This window comes from Hydra viridissima, unplaced genomic scaffold (assembly GCF_058129835.1).
Source record: "Hydra viridissima isolate aposymbiotic clone 2 unplaced genomic scaffold, HvirCarnegie_v1 scaffold_1, whole genome shotgun sequence".
NCBI lineage: Eukaryota > Metazoa > Cnidaria > Hydrozoa > Anthoathecata > Hydridae > Hydra > Hydra viridissima.
The window spans coordinates 1340888-1359576 of record NW_028324300.1 but is presented as its reverse complement, the minus strand read 5'-3'; the positions used below and the strand labels follow the sequence as shown (position 1 = coordinate 1359576).

Below are 18689 nucleotides of genomic sequence, written 5' to 3'. Positions count from 1 at the left end.
GTGTCATCATTTGTTTATCTAAAAAAATCCGACTTGGTTAATGGGTGGGTTGGTGTGATTCTAGCTCAGTTTAGTATTTTTCTTGTCTATATTAATATGCTACATATTTTTTTATATAATTTATGTGTGTCGACTGTTTTCTATCAATCATAGCGCGCATCCGCGACGCCGAAGAAAACAAACGCAAGAACTATTAGAAGTTTTAAAAAATCATTTAATGCTAATGAGGAAGAGGTTAGTGTTAAAAATGATACCATCTCCGTTTCTTTTGTGTCTTGTGTACTACCATCTAAGGTTATGGGTACATTGTGGACCAGAGATCATTTTAGGTTTGATGGAGTGTCACCTGGGATTTTTTCACTGATAAGCTATTGTTATCATTATAGAAAAAAAATTTAATCATAGTTAAAATGAGTTTCACCATGGCCTACTGTAATTACACGGCCTGATTTGTTGCATTTTCCGGAAAAAATTAGGAGGCCAGTTTTTTTACGGCTTATTTTAAATTTTAAACTATGTATGAAAGGTTTTATTAACAACAACAACAATAACAATATATTTACCAGTGAATATTATACAAAGGTGTTGAATAAAGTATTGAATTATAATATTTTAACAACTACTATATAAATATTTGTTTGCATGCATTGGTTTATGCTTTTATAGTTATTTAATATGTAATGTATCCTGAACTGATTAATATGTAAATGTATTCTGACTGATTGCCTGTTTCAGGGGCGTGCAGAGCGTGAGTCACCCGAGCAAATTGCTCGGGGCCCTGGACCCTATGGGGGCCCCCAACAGCGGCAATAACATTCCGGGTTTTTTTTTCCTTCTCTTTTTCCCCATCAAGAGCTTTAACTTACATAAAAAATAAAAATAGCTCATTTAGTTTAATGAAAATTGCCTCAAAAATGAGCTTCAGATCTAATAATTTTTTTAAAAATAAATTTACCGTTGCGTAATTCATAGAAGATCCCTGCGGAAGAACTTTTGTTTAAATCTTATCTTGCTTATCTTGAATTTAGCGGGAAAAGTTATCATGTGTTCAAATCTTATTTTAAAAATGGCGTATTTGGATTAATTTTTTTACAGGCGATTTGCTTGATTGTACAATTTAATTTATAGATTAATAAAAATAAATTTATTTTTTTTATTTTATATTATCTAACTATTATATTATATTTAACTTAACTAATATAAATTTAATTAGTTTTTGTGATTAATTATATATATAAATTTTGTATTAATTGTTTAATCGTGTATATATATATATATATATATATATATATATATATATATATATATATATATATATATATATATATATATATATATATATATACATATATATATATATATACATATATATATATATACAGTGAGAGAAATAAGTATCCGAACAAATGATTTTTTTATGGAAAATAAACTGTCAGGTTTTTTTCGAAAAACATATGTTTTTGATAAATACTTTTATAATTATTCTAAAAGCAAATTTAATTACGATTTTATGTTGCAAAAAATTAATCAAAGGTAATTAACTTGCGTTGCTAAAATTTAACGATTCCCGAAGGAGTGTTAAAACTTCAATGAAAAATAATTATCCGAACATGTTGTTTTGTAAACGAAGTTTTGAAATTGATTATTAAAAAAAGTTTTTAAACCAATGGTTTTAGAAATATTGTTGTTTTACAACGAGTAATTGTTAATAATTTACTGATATTTTTTTAAATTCATTTGATTTACCATTGATATCATCAAGTATGGGAGTTAAAACCAAGGAATGGTCCCAAGGTAAAACGTTTAGGTCGATAAATAAAGCGACTGGAATGGCATTAGGAACCATCAGCGATCTGGTTAAAAAGTATAATATGTTTGGATATGTGCAAAATCAGCCCAGATGCGGAGCAAAGCGTAAAGCAACATCAAGAATAGATCGACAAATTGTAAAGATGGTGCAAAAAAACCGTTTTTTATCAGCACCAAAAGTGTCAAGCCTCCTTGAGAAAGATTTTGGGTTAAAAGTGAGCTCATGTACTATTCGAAATCGATTGAAAGAAAGTGGATTCAAAGCAAGAATTCCACGCAAGAAACCATTCCTTTCAAAAATCCATCGAAAACGAAGACTTGCATTTGCTAAAAAATATGTAAATATGCCGGTATCATTCTGGAGGAAAGTTTTGTGGACGGACGAGTCAAAATTTAATCTTGTGAAGTCCGGTGGAGCTCAAAAAGTTTGGAGAAAAAAATGGGAAGCATTCACACTCAGTTGTATTCGAGGCACAGTAAAATTTAGTGGAGGCAATGTTATGGTATGGGGATCGATGGCTTGGAACGGAACAGGAAAACTGGAGTTTATTGATGGAATTATGGACTCTGAGGTTTATGTTAAAATTCTCAATAAAAATCTTCTGGCTTCAACTAAAAAACTGCGATTAGGAAAGCATTTTATCTTCCAACAAGACAATGACCCTAAACATACGTCAAAGAAAGCAAAAGAGTTTTTCATCCAAAAGCAAATTGAGTTACTTGAATGGCCTGCGCAAAGTCCAGATCTCAATCCAATTGAACATCTCTGGGCAATTCTGGATAAAAAATGTGGCATACGATGTCTAAAAAGAAAAGAAGATTTAAAAATCATGCTCCAAGAAGCTTGGGCTGATATCGACTCAGATACGACAAAGAAATTAGTTGAATCGATGCCATGTCGTCTTGGAGAAGTCATAAAAGCTAAAGGCGGTCCAACTCGATATTAAAAAGTCAAAAAAATAATTACTCGGAGAAACGTTAATCTTTAAGCCTTAATCTTTAAAATTTTGTTCGGATACTTATTTAATGCTAAAAAATTGCATAGTTTAAATGTATCTTAATTTTTTATCAATTAAATATTATTATTGATATTTTTTTTTTGCATATTGAATTCGTAATAAAATTTTCTTTCAGAATAATCATTTCTTTTATTTCTATAAAGTTTTTTTTTTCGAAAAAAACCTGACAAAGTTTATTTTCCATAAAAGAATCTTTTGTTCGGATACTTATTTCTCTCACTGTATATATATATATATATATATATATATATATATATATATATATATATATATATATATATATATATATATATATATATATATATATATATATATATATGTAAATATATCTATTAGACGAAAGTATTTAAAAAAATAAAAATGAAACGCACGTATCCATCTGGTGCATTAAAGTTAAAAATCAGTAACGTAAAAAAAGCGGCTCTACAAAAAGGAAGGCAAACATTATTTGATGTTGGAATTACAACTACTTCTAAAACATCAGATGCCCTTTCCACTAGCTCAACGAAGCAAAAATATGACGGTAGTATCCAATCTTCTGTTTCTGGTAATAGTGCTGGCAGTATAGAGAAATTAGCCACTTTTGAAGACTGTCAAATTAGTGGTAGTGATAATCAAGGCCTGTCGACTCGCGTAAAAACATGTAATTTTTTTGCCGAGGATTGTGGGATGCCCGGGTAGAATAACAATTCATAAACAAATAACAAACATAACTTTTTGATTAAAGATGCTTTTTGTTTTGAATGTTCTTAGTGATCGATTACTTTCAAATTTTTGTACGTAAAATTTATGAAATTGATTTTTGGTTCAACACTTATTAGAAAATTCCCTATTAAAACTATAAAAACCATTGTTTATAATAATAACAATAGTATTAAATATTTCTTGAAACTTAATTTGAGGATCATCAAATTGGCTTACTATTGAATAATCGGTCTGAATAAACTTTTTTGACAACATATATTTTATCATTCAGTAAATTTAAATCAAAATATGTATTTAAAAAAAAAAGATATCAGATTCAAACTGACATAATCAAACACATACATAAATAAAACAAAATAAATCACAATTATATATAATGAAAAGGAGTTAACTGATTGTTAAAATTAAAAAATACTGAAGAACTTTAAAAACGTTAGAACTTTAAAACCGTAGAACTTTAAAACCAAAGATTTTTAAAACCATTAGAATTTTAAAATCGAAGAACTTTAAAACCAAAGAACTTAACTATATAACTTCATATAATTTTTATAATTTTTCATACAATATTATAAAATAGAAATTATTTGTGTAGCAAACGTTTCATCTTTTCATCACTTCTTTTATTTCGTTGACATAGATCACGATTGTACAGTTTAATAAAATAAAAAATTCTTGTAATGTCAAAGATATGAACAATTTTTTTTTTGTAAATAAAAAGCATGTTCAATATGATATTTAAACAAAAAGTCAAAAGTACAGATTTCTATTATTTTAGAAGATAATCTAAAAGCTAAGCCTTCAGTATCAAGCCACTTTTCAATAAATTCCATGAATACTGATTCCATAGGACAAATCAATGATACTAATAATAAATTTGGTGAAAAATTTTGACTATGTTTGTTTATTGACTTCCAAACCATGTTTACTAGCTATCGTAATATCTGACAAAGCACTACCTCACACTGTTGGCACAGACAAACTCTTTTTATTAACAAGTTAGCAAAATCTGTATGTGCTTGTACAATATTTGTTTTTCATAAGAATTGTAACAGGAAATCTGTTCAAAGGATTTTTTTTTTTTTTTTGTCAGCAAAAAATAAACATTCTTCTTTAGTTGTTTTTTTTTTTTTTTTACATTTTCAAATAAAGAATTAACATATAATACCACACTAAAATCTGTTTCTGTCAGACAATTGCTATTAGATTTGCTAGTTTCTACTGACAATAACAATAAAGAGTTCTGGTAAGCTGTTTGAAATTGTCTAACTGTCAGTCTGTTATTCCAGCATCCCTTGCTTCGAATAGTTCCCAAAAAACTTTCTAAACAATCTTGATTAAAGCGAGAAGTGCTAACACAATGAAACCCTTTTGAGAGAAGCTCCTGACATAGTTTCAATATACTGTTTATTGTAACATCTAACCCCCAATGAATAGCTATCTGGGATTGGGATTTTACATCACAAAACTTCCATTTCTTAATCCAAGTTTGTAGTTCCCTTAACAGTAAAATGTTATTTCCCTTTGCTGTTATAGCACCACAAGCAGGTTTATCTGCATGAAGCTTACTTGAATTCATCAGGTCAAAAAGAGTATCAATTTTATCAACTATTCCACTAGTATTTGCGCAGTTTATCGCTGCGCAATATGAAGGCATTTCTGAATAATGAAGATAATTATCTATTGTAGAAAAACTCAAGATAGTACAGAAAACAGTTTCAACTGAGTTTGTGTTGTTTAACTTCTATACTACCAGGACATCCCACAATGCATTGCGCGTACGATTACACTCTTAAGTATGTAAAAACGAAAGAGTCGACAGGCCTTGGTGATAATACTTCTACAAGGACCACTTGCAGTGATGGACCAGCATTGTTGCAGCCATTTGACATTGGTGAATTTGAAACAGAAAATTTCTCCCCTTCTCAGCTGGAAAAGTTTGTCATGACTGGTCACATTCCTTTCCCACTAGATATGCCAAAAGATAATGGAAATCACATATTTCCAATGTCAGTTTTGAAAAGCAGAATGCCGAATGGGGGAATCCTTCTCGCGGGATTGGCTTGTATTTAGCCCAGCAAAGACAGCATTGTTTTGTTTTCCATGCCGATTATTTTTACCTAGAAATCAACTTCCATACATGACTTCATCCCTTGCAATGATTGGAGGATGGGGATATGAAAAGAAGTGGAAGAATCTCATCAGTCGAATTCCTGAACATGAGCATTTGAAAACCCATAAACAATGCTACATTCAGTGGCGTGAATTGGAAGCTCGAATGAAAACTGATCAGTCAATTGAACATTTGATAAATCGCCAAATTCTCAATGAAGCTGACACCTGGAGAAAAATCTTGGAACGAATCTTGGATGTGATTCTGGGTGCGGATTCACAACTTTTGCGTAACTCTTGCGTAGCTGAGCTAAAGTTACGAAAAACTTACGCAAAATATTTTTTGCGTAACTATTTGGTATTCACAACTTTCTCGCAGCATTTGCGTAAAGTTAAGGTTGCGCTTGAGTTACGCAAAACTTACGCAAAAACTTAAGACAAAACTTACGCTAATGTTTAACATAATTTGACATAAAGAAAGTAGTTCTACTGCTATTTATTTTTATATTATCATTTTTATTATATTAATTTTACTTTATTATTATTTTTTTAAGCATTATTATTTCTCAAGAATTTCTTGAGTAGTTAGTATTATCTACTAATTACTCAAGAGTAATTAATTTAATCTACTAATTACTCAAGAAATGAACTAATAAAGAAATAATTTTAAAGACATAAATGTACACATTACCCAATGTCTAGACGGATCAGGATCAATATATAATATCTGATGAAGTTATCACAAAATAGCTGACAAAATCAAGTTCATTAAAGTAACACAAATAACTTTTCACTATTTAGAAGTAGGTTTTTTTTGATTTTATGTATATAAAATATATGTAATATAACTATATATATATTATATATTTATGTATTGATTTCTATTATGTTATTTTAGTATAACGATATGGTAAATATGTTGCTGCTTATATTTTGACAAAACTTATTATTCTAGTGTCAGAAAGCAATAAAGATTGCAAAAAAAGAGCTGAAAATTGGACGAATGAACAGTTGACTCTTTTGATTAAGCTGTACAACGAAAAAAAGCAATTGCTTGATGGAAAGTTTTCTCCTTGTAATAAAGATATTTATTTATTAAGATTTAGTATGTAATATTAATAATAAGACTTTTAACGCCTATAATTTTAAAATTACATAAACATTATTTCCAGCTATCTCAAAATTTACAAAAGATGATGTTTGGAGCAAAATTGCAGACCAAGTTTCCCTGATTGGTTCAGATCGCACGGTTCTCCAATGTAAAAAGAAGTTGTCTGATCAGAAATCAGAGAGCAAAGGCAAAGCAGCTCGTATCATATTTAGTATGAATAAAACTGGTGGAGGTGAGAAATGCTCGGAAGAGCTCAACTTTATCGATCAGCAAATGGTGTCTAAAATGCCAAAGGTTTCATACATGGTAATACTTTAGTCGTTTATTTTACCCAGCAGCCCTTCAAAGTTTTGCTTTGCACATTAAAATAATAATTTTCTAATGTAGGGAATATCCGGCGGTGTTGACACTCTTCAATGTTCTACAACATCATACGATTCACTTACTGCAACTAAAACTACAGAAGAACTGCTAATTTCTGACACTTTAACTAGTTCTTCTCCATCTACGACAAAGGAAGATAAAATATCTATTGAGACAATTTTAACAAAAGCGGTACATTACAAATGATTTTGTCCATAAACATAAAAACAAAACATTTTTAATGTGAAAAAAACTATTTTGTTTATTATCTTTTATACACTATTTTTAATCATTATTATTATTATCATCATTACTATAATGCAATAATAGTAGTTATTTAAAATCTAAGGTATTTTTTCTTTGGCAATCCAAAATTTTTCTTCCTTACACAAAATTAAACAACTATAAAAACTGAATTCAAAAATAAATAAAAAATGTATATAAATAATGAAAATTTTAAATATTTTTTTCTTTATTAATAATATTGAGTTTAAACGTGGATTAAGATTAAGTTTAAAAATAATTTTAGGATGTTGAATCGAAGTCAATAAAGACATCTAAAAAACGGAAACTATCGCCATCAAATGTGGATAATTACATGAGCAACATGTCTAAGCTTGGTGAACAAATTGTTGCAACCGGACAGCAAATAGCGTCTGCTTTTAATCCAACAAGGCAAACTGATCAACCTCTTTTGGAAAGTATTGCTGTAACCTTAGGACGCATTGCTGAATCAACAGAAAAGCTTGCGAACTCATTTGAAAAGATTGTGAGTCCCTTAAAAGAGATTGCTTCAGCTATCTCAAATAATCAATAAATGTAATTACATTTCTTAATGTAAATTTATTATTAAATGTAAACTTATTATTTTCGACTGATAGATGATTTTTATTGACTTTATTTCTTATTATTGATCATATCAACATAGTTTTTACATAAAACAAGATTATTTTTTTAAATACTTCATGAGACACAGTGATGTCTATTGGAAAACAAATAGCTTTTTAAATTATTTCTTCTAACTATACCAAGTCGAGTTTGGTTGGTTTGTCTTCGACCAACACTAGAACAGTTGCCATTATCTTCAGTGTTACCATCATTTGCATCCTCAACAACTTCTATGGTATCTGGATCTTTTAAACCGAGTGAGTTACACATGTTTTCGAGTATTACACAAGTAAATATTATTGAGCAGCACTTGGATGGGGTATATTGAAGTGTTCCACCACTTTTATGTAGACACCTCCATCGGTTTTTAAGACGTCCAAAACAACGTTCTATTTCACTTCGAACACTTGAGTGGGTTTTGTTGAACAATATTTCTTTAGGGTCTAATGCAGGACTAAATGGAGTAATCATGACAGGTGATAACCCATAGCCTGAATCACCAAAAAGAAACCCTGAAGCTGGATCAACCTCCAATTTCTGTTTCAAAGTTGAATTTGAATAAACAAAAGCGTCGTGACATGATCCTGGAAATTTGATAACAGCATCTCTGAACTGTCCATCCGGGTCAACAACAAATTGGCAATTTTTAGCAGAATAGCCCTTTCTATAAAATAAAGTTTTTTATGAGTACAGAACTAAAACTAAACTTTTTTAAATCTCATAGAAAATAAATCTAAATTAATAAAATTAATGTTTGCATCTGGTAGCATAACTTCAAATTTAACACCTCCTTTATGATATTTGAAAGGGCCTATTTCAAAAAAAAACATCAAAGCGTATGCTCTTTAAGAAAAAAGTCTCTAGCTATAAAAAAAAGAGCCTCTTGCTTGCGGCAGCTAAGCAATAGCTATAGACCCATAGCTGCATGGAGATCATCAATCATTATTTATCTATTATTCAATCTATTTGTATCATTCCTACATATAGATTACAGTAGTTAATATTTACAAACTTTTTTTACCTGCAAATGAAAGCTGGCTCATCAGGCCCAGTGTCTCCTTTGATGGGTACCATTGTACCATCAATTAGGCCCAAAAGACCTTTAACTCCACAAGCATTAAAGTATCTTCTTTTTACCTCAGCCATTTCCTCTTGGCTACTGTACCATTTTACAAGGTAGCTATAGTGTTGAATAAAAAATTTACAAAATTGATGAATTGCTCTACTGGTGCTTGTTTGGCTTATCCCAGAAGTGTCTCCTAAATTTAAATAATAATAAATTTTTAGAAATATAGTTTTTTTCAATTCAGATTTAGAAACCTCTTTTTTATATTTACTAAAATATTTTTATACGTTTATGGTTATATGCAAAACATACAACCTCACTTAGTGATAAAATTTAGTTGAAATAAAACTGCTAGGTTAATTTTAAAGATCATGTTTGGTTTTTTGAGACTTAAAAAATCCACAATGACACATATACACTTCCTTTTGGATTAATTTGCAAAAGTCGATATGAATAAAGTGAAGCATTAGCTTATTTAATTTTTTTTAGCATTGTTACTGCAGTTTTACATATCAAAGACAAACTTATACATATTAAAAGTTCTTACCAATAGTATTTTGAAAGCTTCCTGTAGCTAGAAATTTTAGAGCAACAAGAACTTTTGTTTCTGATGAAATAGAATTGTTTTTATCTGTTATTGGAGACAAATCATCATTTAGAGTGTTAATAATTTCTAAGATTTTATGCCGTGGTAATCGAAATTTATGACAACATTCAACATCTGAAAAATTATTAAGGACAATTCGCTGAGCTGTTCTCCAATGTTGATTTTCTAATTCCATTTCTTGAATTAATTGAATATCCATTTCAACCAAATTAAATTTGAGTTTCAATAAGAATGATGGTAACTAGGTATTCATATTACTAAGAGATATATTATATTTATTTATAATATACATAAGATTTTTCTAATACTGTGAATGTTTGAGATAAACTTGAGTGGTTCTAATCATCTTTTATCATATATATATATATATATATATATATATATATATATATATATATATATATATATATATATATATATATATATATATATATACTAATGTTACTGTGCATTTCATATAGCTTCATATAGCTTAGTAGTATGCCGATTATGAAAAAAATCTGAAATCATTTATAATAATTAAAACGCCTTTTTTAAATATTATTAGATGATTTAAAGTTACGCTAAACTTAAGTCAGAAAATTGCAGACGTTACTTTTCTTGCGTAAAGTTTGCTGAGCACTTTTTAAGAAAATGTTGCGAATACCGTTTTTTAGACTTTTTGCGTAAGTAATAACTTACCTAAAAACTTAAGTTTTTGTTTACGCAAGGTTTGTGAATACCACTTAGCGTAACTTTGAACTTAAGCAAAACTTACGCAAACTTTACGCAAATTTTGGACTTACGAAAGTGTTGTGAATCCGCACCCTGTTTCTTGGTGAACGTGGATTGGCTATTCGTGGAAAATCTGACCTAATTGGAGATTCTCATAATGGAAATTTCTTAGGATTGCTGGAACTGATTTCGCATTATGACCCAATTCTTAAGGAACATGTGATAAAAGTTAAACAATCACAGGACAAGGGTCAACGTCTTCAGGCGCATTACTTGTCAAATCGTTCTCAAAATGAATTCATTGGCCTTTGTGCAGCTGAGGTTCGCAGGCAAATTATAGAAGAGTACAAGTCTGCAAAGTATTTATCAATTATGTTTGATGCCACTCCTGATGTGAGCCATATTGAACAAAGTTCGTTTGTCATTCGATATGTACATGAAAAAGAACCTGGAAAATTTTTAATTGAAGAGCGGTTTTTGATCTTTGCAGATTGTGCCAAGAAGACTGGATCTGATATTGCGGAATTAATTCTGGAAACTTTGGAAACATTAAAAATTTGTTTTGAAGACTGCCGAATGAAACATTAAAAATTTGTTTTGATGACAATGGAGTCAACATGTCAGGAAAATATAAGGGTGTTTAAGCAATCCTACAAAAGAAGAACCCATTGTCTGTATTCTCACCCTGTGGTTGTCATTCATTGAATTTGTTTGGACAGAATGCTGCCTCAAGCTGTACAGATGCTGAGACTTTCTTTGGAACTGTTCAAACCGTTTATACGATCTTTTCTGCTAGTCCGCAACGCTGGGAAATATTGCAAAGAGACTTCACGGTGTGTCTTTGCATGGACAATCAGGAACACGATGGACTGAGAGACTTGACAGCATTCGCCCTTTCTATAATCACTTGAGCCAAATCATTGAATCTTCGAAAGAAGTTAAGAGCGTGAATCTCACGCCTAAAGCAAAAACTGAGATTAGAGGTGCCCTAAAATATATGAGCTCCTTCAAATGTGTTCTCATGTCTGGAATTTGGCTGAAAGTTCTCACATTGATTGACCGCTGCAACCAGGTCATTCAGGCAAGAAAGGCAACTATTGATATTGAGGTGGAAAATATTGAAGCATTGATTGGTCAATTCAAATCTGTTCGGGAGGAATGGCCTACAATTTTAGAAGCCAAGTTAGTTGCAGATGTTGCAAAAATCAGTTCTGAATTTCCAATCCACAGAAAAGTGAAACTCAAAAGTTTTTTTGGGGAGCAAATTAAAGGTGATGAACAAATTACGGAATTAACAGACGCAGAATCAGGAGAGGAAGGCAACATTTCGGAGAACGGTTTTTTATCACATTTTTGATTCTGTAATTGGTGGACTTACTGCACGTTTCACAGCAATTCAAGAAATCCTTTCTATATTCTCTTTTTTGTGGAAGTATCAAAAACTGAAGCAGATATCAAGAGTGCTTGCTCACATTTTTCGCAAAAATATTCTTGTGATGTGACCGAAAATGAACTAACTGAAGAATTGCTTCACATAAAACAAATTCATACTGCAAATTTTGGAAAGAAACCTTTTGCCCCATTTGACTTATTAAACAAAATTTCTGAAATGAAGCTTGGAAAACTCTTTAGAAATATAGTAATTGCATTGCGTATTTTTGCTTCAATTCCAGTGACAGTGGCTTCAAGTGAGCGTTCATTCAGTAAATTGAAGCTCATCAAGAATTTTTTGCGCTCAACTATGGGACAAGAACGAACAAGTGACCTCGCCAATTTGAGTATCGAGTGTCTATTAGCAAAAAATATTGATTTCCATGATGTGATTGAAAAGTTTGCTAAACAAAAGACAAGAAAAATAATATTGTAAGAAACAACAGCTGGACTATTTAATTATACTTATATTCCAGTAATATAAAAAAAAATTTAAGCAGGCCTTTTTTTTTTTTGGGAGTAAAGAGGGTGGGCCCCAAAACTGAAGGATGCTCGGGGCCCCCAAATCCTGTGCACGGCCCTGGCCTGTTTCATTATATTCCATTAGAGAGTGGAATAATGAAATAGACACACAGACAGTCTATTATTATTACTGTATATAGTCGAACTGCTTTTTTATGCGATGTTGTTTAAGTGGAGATAATTCCAATAATAAATGTAAGTGAATTTAAAAATAACTGTTACACTTTTTTGATTCGTTTTAGTAATAAAATGTTTAATAAATGTGTTGTTACAAACTGTAAAACTGGTTACTCTAATGGTCCAAAAAAGTCAACATTTCATTTTCCTGAAGAATCTGATTTGCAAAAACGATGGATATACTTTGTTAATAGAAAAGATTGGGTTCCATCAAAATATTCAGCTATTTGTGTTAATCATTTTGATGACAAACTTATAAATTATGGAGAAAGATGCACCTTAAAATGGAATCTTCTTCCAGTTCCAACTATTCAAACTGATGAAATAAGTGGATCATCAACTCTAAGGGTTCCAAAGATGCCCCGAAAAAAACCAACTTTGAGATATTTTAATAACAGATGAGTTTGAAGATTTTCAAAGTGTTGATAAAATAACACAGGCCTGCAATGGTTTTCCTCTTTAAAATCTGAGTAACGTTTTTTATAGTTTCTGATGTGCTGATTACGAGAAAAATAATAAAAAAAATGCATCACGTCAGGATTTTTTTATATGGAATATTTAAGATTTTGCTTTAAAATGTTTGAGCGCCTACCTTTTGAAATGTCTAAAACGTTATTAATTTACTTCAGCTCAATTTTTATTTCATATAATTAGTGTAAGGGAACATAAAAATTAACGCCAATTAGTAATTTGTTAATGACTACTTAATAAGTATTAGTAATTCGTATTAAACATGTCAAAAACGGGTCATTTTGGCTTAATTTAGTAATGAGCTCATTATTACATAATGATTTGGTAATATTAACTAATTGTTGTGAATATTATTAGAAAAGGGTGTAATTAAGATAAACCAAAGGATTTTTGTATAAGTACCCGCACTGATTTAGAAATTTAACAGTTGAAGTGCGCATCTTGCAACATTAACTTTAAAATGGCATCGCCAAGTTGTTTAAACTCTCCTAATTGTTTCTGTTATATTTGCGGGAAATTTATGGTGATAAAACAACGAAACAGTATTACAGACTTTGTGAGAAATATTTATAAAAGTTATTTTGGACTCGTTTTAAGTAACCAAGACAAAACTTGGGCACCTCATAAAATTTGTACGACTTGTTTATTAGAACTTTGCAAGTGGTCAAAAGGACAGAAAAATAGCTTCAAAATCGTTTCGCCTGTGCTATGGAGAGAGCCTAACGACCATGTTAAAGATTGCTACTTTTCTTGTTGTGACATAACTGGATACAATTCAAAAAATAAAAGGGACGTAAACTATCCAAACGTGTCATCAGTTACGCCTGCAATATTTGGCGATTCAAAAATGGTGCAGCCCCCGGTTCCAGCTCTACAAATTGAAAATTCTGACTGTGATATAGAGGAAGAGGATGTACACCAATCTGATCCTGAATTTCATGGAGATTCTGACGCTTGTCAGCTCTTTTCACAGTCACATTTAAACGACTAGACAAGAGATTTGAATCTTCCCAAAGATGCAGCGGAACTCCTCGGATCACGATTAAAAGAAAGAAATATGCTGGCACCTGGTACTTCATTTTCATGGTACCGTCACAGAGAAAAAGATTTTCTTCCATTCTTCGCTGAAGATGAAGATTTAGTGTTCTGTAAAGATATTCCAGGCTTGACGAAAATGTACGACATTGAATACGATCCTAACGAGTGGAGATTGTTTATTGACTCCTCAAAAAGAAGTTTGAAAGCAGTTCTTCTGCATAATGGGAATACATATGCCTCGTTACCTGTTGCACATTCTGTCCATTTAAAGGAATGTTATGAAAATTTGGAAAAGCTTTTGACTAATATAGCTTATGAGCAACACGGTTGGATGTTGTGTGGAGATTTGAAAATCATAAGCATGCTACTAGGCCAACAAGGTGGTTATACAAAATACCCGTGCTTTCTTTGCGAGTGGGATAACCGGGATAAACAACATCATTAAACCAAAAAGAAATGGACTCCAAGAACTGAACTAACCCCAGGATTCAAAAACGTACTTAAACAGAGTTTGGTTCCCAGAGAAAAAGTTTTACTGCCACCATTGCACATCAAATTGGGTATAATGAAGCAATTTGTGAAGGCTTTAAATAAAGAGGGGAAGGCTTCAAATATCTGCATTCAGTTTTTCCATCTTTATCAGAAGCTGAGATAAAAGAAGGAATTTTCGTCGGCCCTGATATTAGGAAATTAATGTCGGATGAAAAGTTTGATGAAAAACTTAATGATATCGAGTTGCAAGCATGGCAGTCATTTAAGGAAGTGGTGACAAAATTTTTAGAAATAGTGGCCAAAATGATTTCCAATTTGGGTGTAATGGGTTGTAATATGAGCATTAAACTTCATTTCTTAAATTCTCATATTGATTACTTCCCAGAAAATCTAGGAGCCGTTAGCGAAGAACAAGGCGAAAGATTTCACCAAGATTTGAAAGAGCTTGAAGTCCGGTATCAAGGAAGATGGAATACCAACATGATGGCGGACTATTGTTGGTTATTGAAGCGCGACGATCCAAACCGGAAATTTAAGCGAAAATCGCACAACCGAAGCTTCCAGGAGAAAAGGACCAGGTTCCACAAATGAAATTTAAATGTTATTTAGACTAGGGTTAAGTTGTTATTATATTTTAGTAGTTTTTTAAGTTAAAAATAATGTTCTGTTTTAAATTTTTTAATTTCATTTAAACTAAAATTTAATCATTTAAACTAAAATTTGAATTTAGTTAAAAATGTTAATGTGGTGTATTTAGTATACTCGACTACAAATTGGACTTTTTCAATAAGCGTAAACATCAAACAGCACTTCTCCATTAACAAAACCTGTCTGGATGTTCTCAGCGTATTTTCACTTCATTAATATCACCAAGCAAATTCATTATATAAAAATACCAAGTATATTATGTCTGGAGACAGTTTCTTACGTGATTCGATTTGTGTGTTGGATTAAAAAAGTGCCAGATCTAAGTCACTATCTGAAGTCACCACCCGAATACAAGATATTATCAAGCTCTACATATATGATGGTTATGATGAAAATATTATGAGTTTTCCTAATGTCTTATGTAGTAGTTGTAAACGAAATATATACCTTTTCAAGAATGGCCGTACTTCTAGGGGATCATGGGGACTTCAAGTTGCTAAGGTATTCTGTATACTAATAGCAATTAAATGTATACTTTTTGAATGCTATGTAAAAGAGTTAATTGTTTTTTGTGTGGATGCACTATATGGGTAGTCTTTTATTCCTGGTCATCTAATTGTTAGCAATAAATAAAACAATCGATTATTTATAATATATATTTAGATATATAAGATAGTTAAAAAAAATTAAAAACAAATCTTTTTACATAGTTTATTGTAAATTTGTAGTAGAATTTTGTTAATTTATAGTCTGAAATGCTTTAGATTGATTGCGCCAACAAAAGATCTTCTGACCCATGTTTGGGTGTCACTGTTCCAACATTTAATGAACCGAAAGTAGCTGAAAATGTATGCAGTACTTGTTTTCTTGTTACTGGACGAGCCATCTCTCATCAGTGTACACAAGCTGCTGCTGTAGACAACTTAATTGGTCACTGTTTAAACTTGGGAGAATATACTGAACAAATAGCCAGCGCTATTATTAAAAAAAAAAAGGAGAATAAAGGTATAGAAAAACGGACGTTTTTTAAACTAAAAACATGAGGAATGCCTATCTCTATTAGAGTTGAAGCTCCCAATATAAAGAGAAACAGAAGCAGTAAACAACTTTCTCTTCAAACAGTCATGGAACTGCAAGCCTCACTTGAACTTTCTGATAATGCTACTAAAAGACTTTGTTCTACAATTAGAACTGGATTAAATAGAAGAGACTCTGTGGAAGAAAATATAGTTCAAAAACTAGAACTATATTTTCTTCCACAGAGTCAATCTTAAACAACAACTACGTGAACTTTATAGTGTAGAGCAAGTTGAATTTATTTCAAACAAGAATAAGGGATTAGGAATATATTAAAAATCCTTCTGATTTTATCCTACATATTATTAAAGAAAGAGGTATAAATCCATGTGCAGGTTTTGTAAGAATTTCTTTAGATGGTGGGGGAGGCTTCCTTAAAGTTGTTGTGAACGTTTTTGAAGAACAAGAATCTGAAAATAATTTTATGATTAGTGGCGTTCAAAAAGTTCTTATTATAGCAATTGATGAAGATATTCCTGAAAAATATGAAAACCTTAGATTAGTACATGAGAAACTTAGTATTGAGGATGTAAACTATTATACTGCTTTTGATCTTAAATGTGCTAATGTATTATTTGGTTTTTCACCACACGCAGGTAAAAAAGCTTGCTTATGGTGTAGTGGTGAATGTACGCTTGATAAAGGAACTCTTAGAACTATCGACAATATCGATTTCTGTTATGAAGCATATATTAAAAATGTATCAGATCATCTATGAAGGAATTTGATAACATTGTGAACAAACGCCTAATATATCTTAGCACTGATAAAAATATTGAGCAAAAAAATTAAGTTGCTCCACCTGAGCTAGATCTTCTCATTGGAGCAGTAGATATAATAGCAGGATTTCTTTTAACTGAATGGGATGGTTTTGATTTGTGGTTGAAAAAACACAATATAATTAAAAGAGGATATCATGGAGTTGGATGGGATGGTAATAATGCAAATAAAAATTTAAAACTGATTAATGAACTTTAACTTGAACTGCAACTTAGAGTACCATATCTACTTCCTGTAATCTGAAGCTTAAGAACTTTTAAACTGTAAAAGAAGCTTGTTTTGGAAGATATCTTGATTCTGACTCAGAACACAAAATATCATTGTTTAAAGATGCTTTTCTATGCCTACAAGAGACAGCTTATTCTCTAGGAAAGACACTAACAGTGTCATGGAAAATCAATATTATATGCTGCCATGTTTTTCCTTTTGTAAAGCATGCAGGATGCGGCTTGTCAAATTATGCAGAACAGTGTGTTGAGGCGATTCATGCAAAGTTTAAGCCTACATGGCAAAGATATAAACGTAATATAGATCATAAAGATTATGGAGATAGATTGAAAACAGCTGTTGTTGATTTTAGAATCAAAAAATTATAATAATGTATAGTTATAGGAATTATACTTTGTAAAAATTTTCATTTTCATTTTATTGTAAAGCTGTCTTAGAAAAGTTGTGGGATTGGAGCAAAGAGAAAAGTATAACCCACAATTTAAGGCACCTCCTGCTCACCTGTGTTAAATAGGTTTTCAAAAAAAACTTTTTTACTGACCTAATCTAAGAGCGCCACCTATCTAGGGTGATAGTAGACATAGTCCCACACCCAGGAATGTCAATTTTGAAATCAAGTAATGACGTCCGCGGAAATAAATTGGATTTGAAGTCAAAAAACATACTAAAAAAGGACTAGCAGGTGTAACATACAAAAATGCCTATAAATTTTTTTTGGTAGTTTAGATATTACCCAAAATGGGCATGTATACTACCCATATGAGTGCCAAAATGTGTATAAAATTTCAGGCCAAAATATTGCTTACTTTTGAAATTATGGCAATTCCAGTTTTCAAAAACCTCACTTTTTGCCAATGTCGCCATGTAAAGTTACCATCCATTGAGCCACTATCTAAGTTATCCAACAGGCAACACTACACTTTAGCCCTACAGGTTGTGGGCAACAACTTTTGTAACAAAAAGCTTTTTCTAAGACTTAGTGGTAGAGAACTATGTCAAGAAAACTTATCAAGTTAAGGGATTTTCCTTCATTAATATAACTCTTAAATCATAATAAAAAAATGAGAATAGCACCACAGTTGTCCATTTTTTCAAAAAAGTGCATAAAATAAAAGTTGTAGGGCTTAAAAAATTAGAGGGGGTCATTTTTATACAGTTTCCATTAATTTTGTGTTCCACTTGGAGAAATTTTGACAACCTGTGATGTATTTCTAGTTTGGTAAACAAATCTTACTGTCTTACAAATATATGATTGATTTTTCTAGTCAGCTTGAAAAAAAAGTTAAATTCGGAACTGCTTAGGAATTTTGGACAGTTAAGTTCAGTAATCTTATTAAGTAAAATTTCAATCAACCATTGAAATGACTAATGTTATAAAATTTATCTCAATTGTTTTAAATTGCCAACGGCATTTTCAAGATTTACCTAGCTACG

General features: G+C 31.0%; 1 protein-coding gene and 1 pseudogene across 1 annotated transcript; both read left to right on the top strand.

Moving 5' to 3' along the window:
- The first annotated feature begins 5297 nt into the window (after nucleotides 1-5297).
- LOC145186636 (uncharacterized) lies at nucleotides 5298-7933 on the top strand. The gene is made up of 6 exons (XM_090079993.1): nucleotides 5298-5539; nucleotides 5655-5989; nucleotides 6598-6717; nucleotides 6815-7059; nucleotides 7141-7308; nucleotides 7646-7933. Exons 1-6 carry the CDS (start codon nucleotides 5298-5300, stop codon nucleotides 7931-7933), a joined length of 1398 nt encoding a protein of 465 aa, XP_089936119.1.
- A 7610-nt stretch (nucleotides 7934-15543) lies between these two features.
- On the top strand, nucleotides 15544-17623 carry LOC145181987 (uncharacterized; annotated as a pseudogene).
- Nucleotides 17624-18689: the final 1066 nt, after the last annotated feature.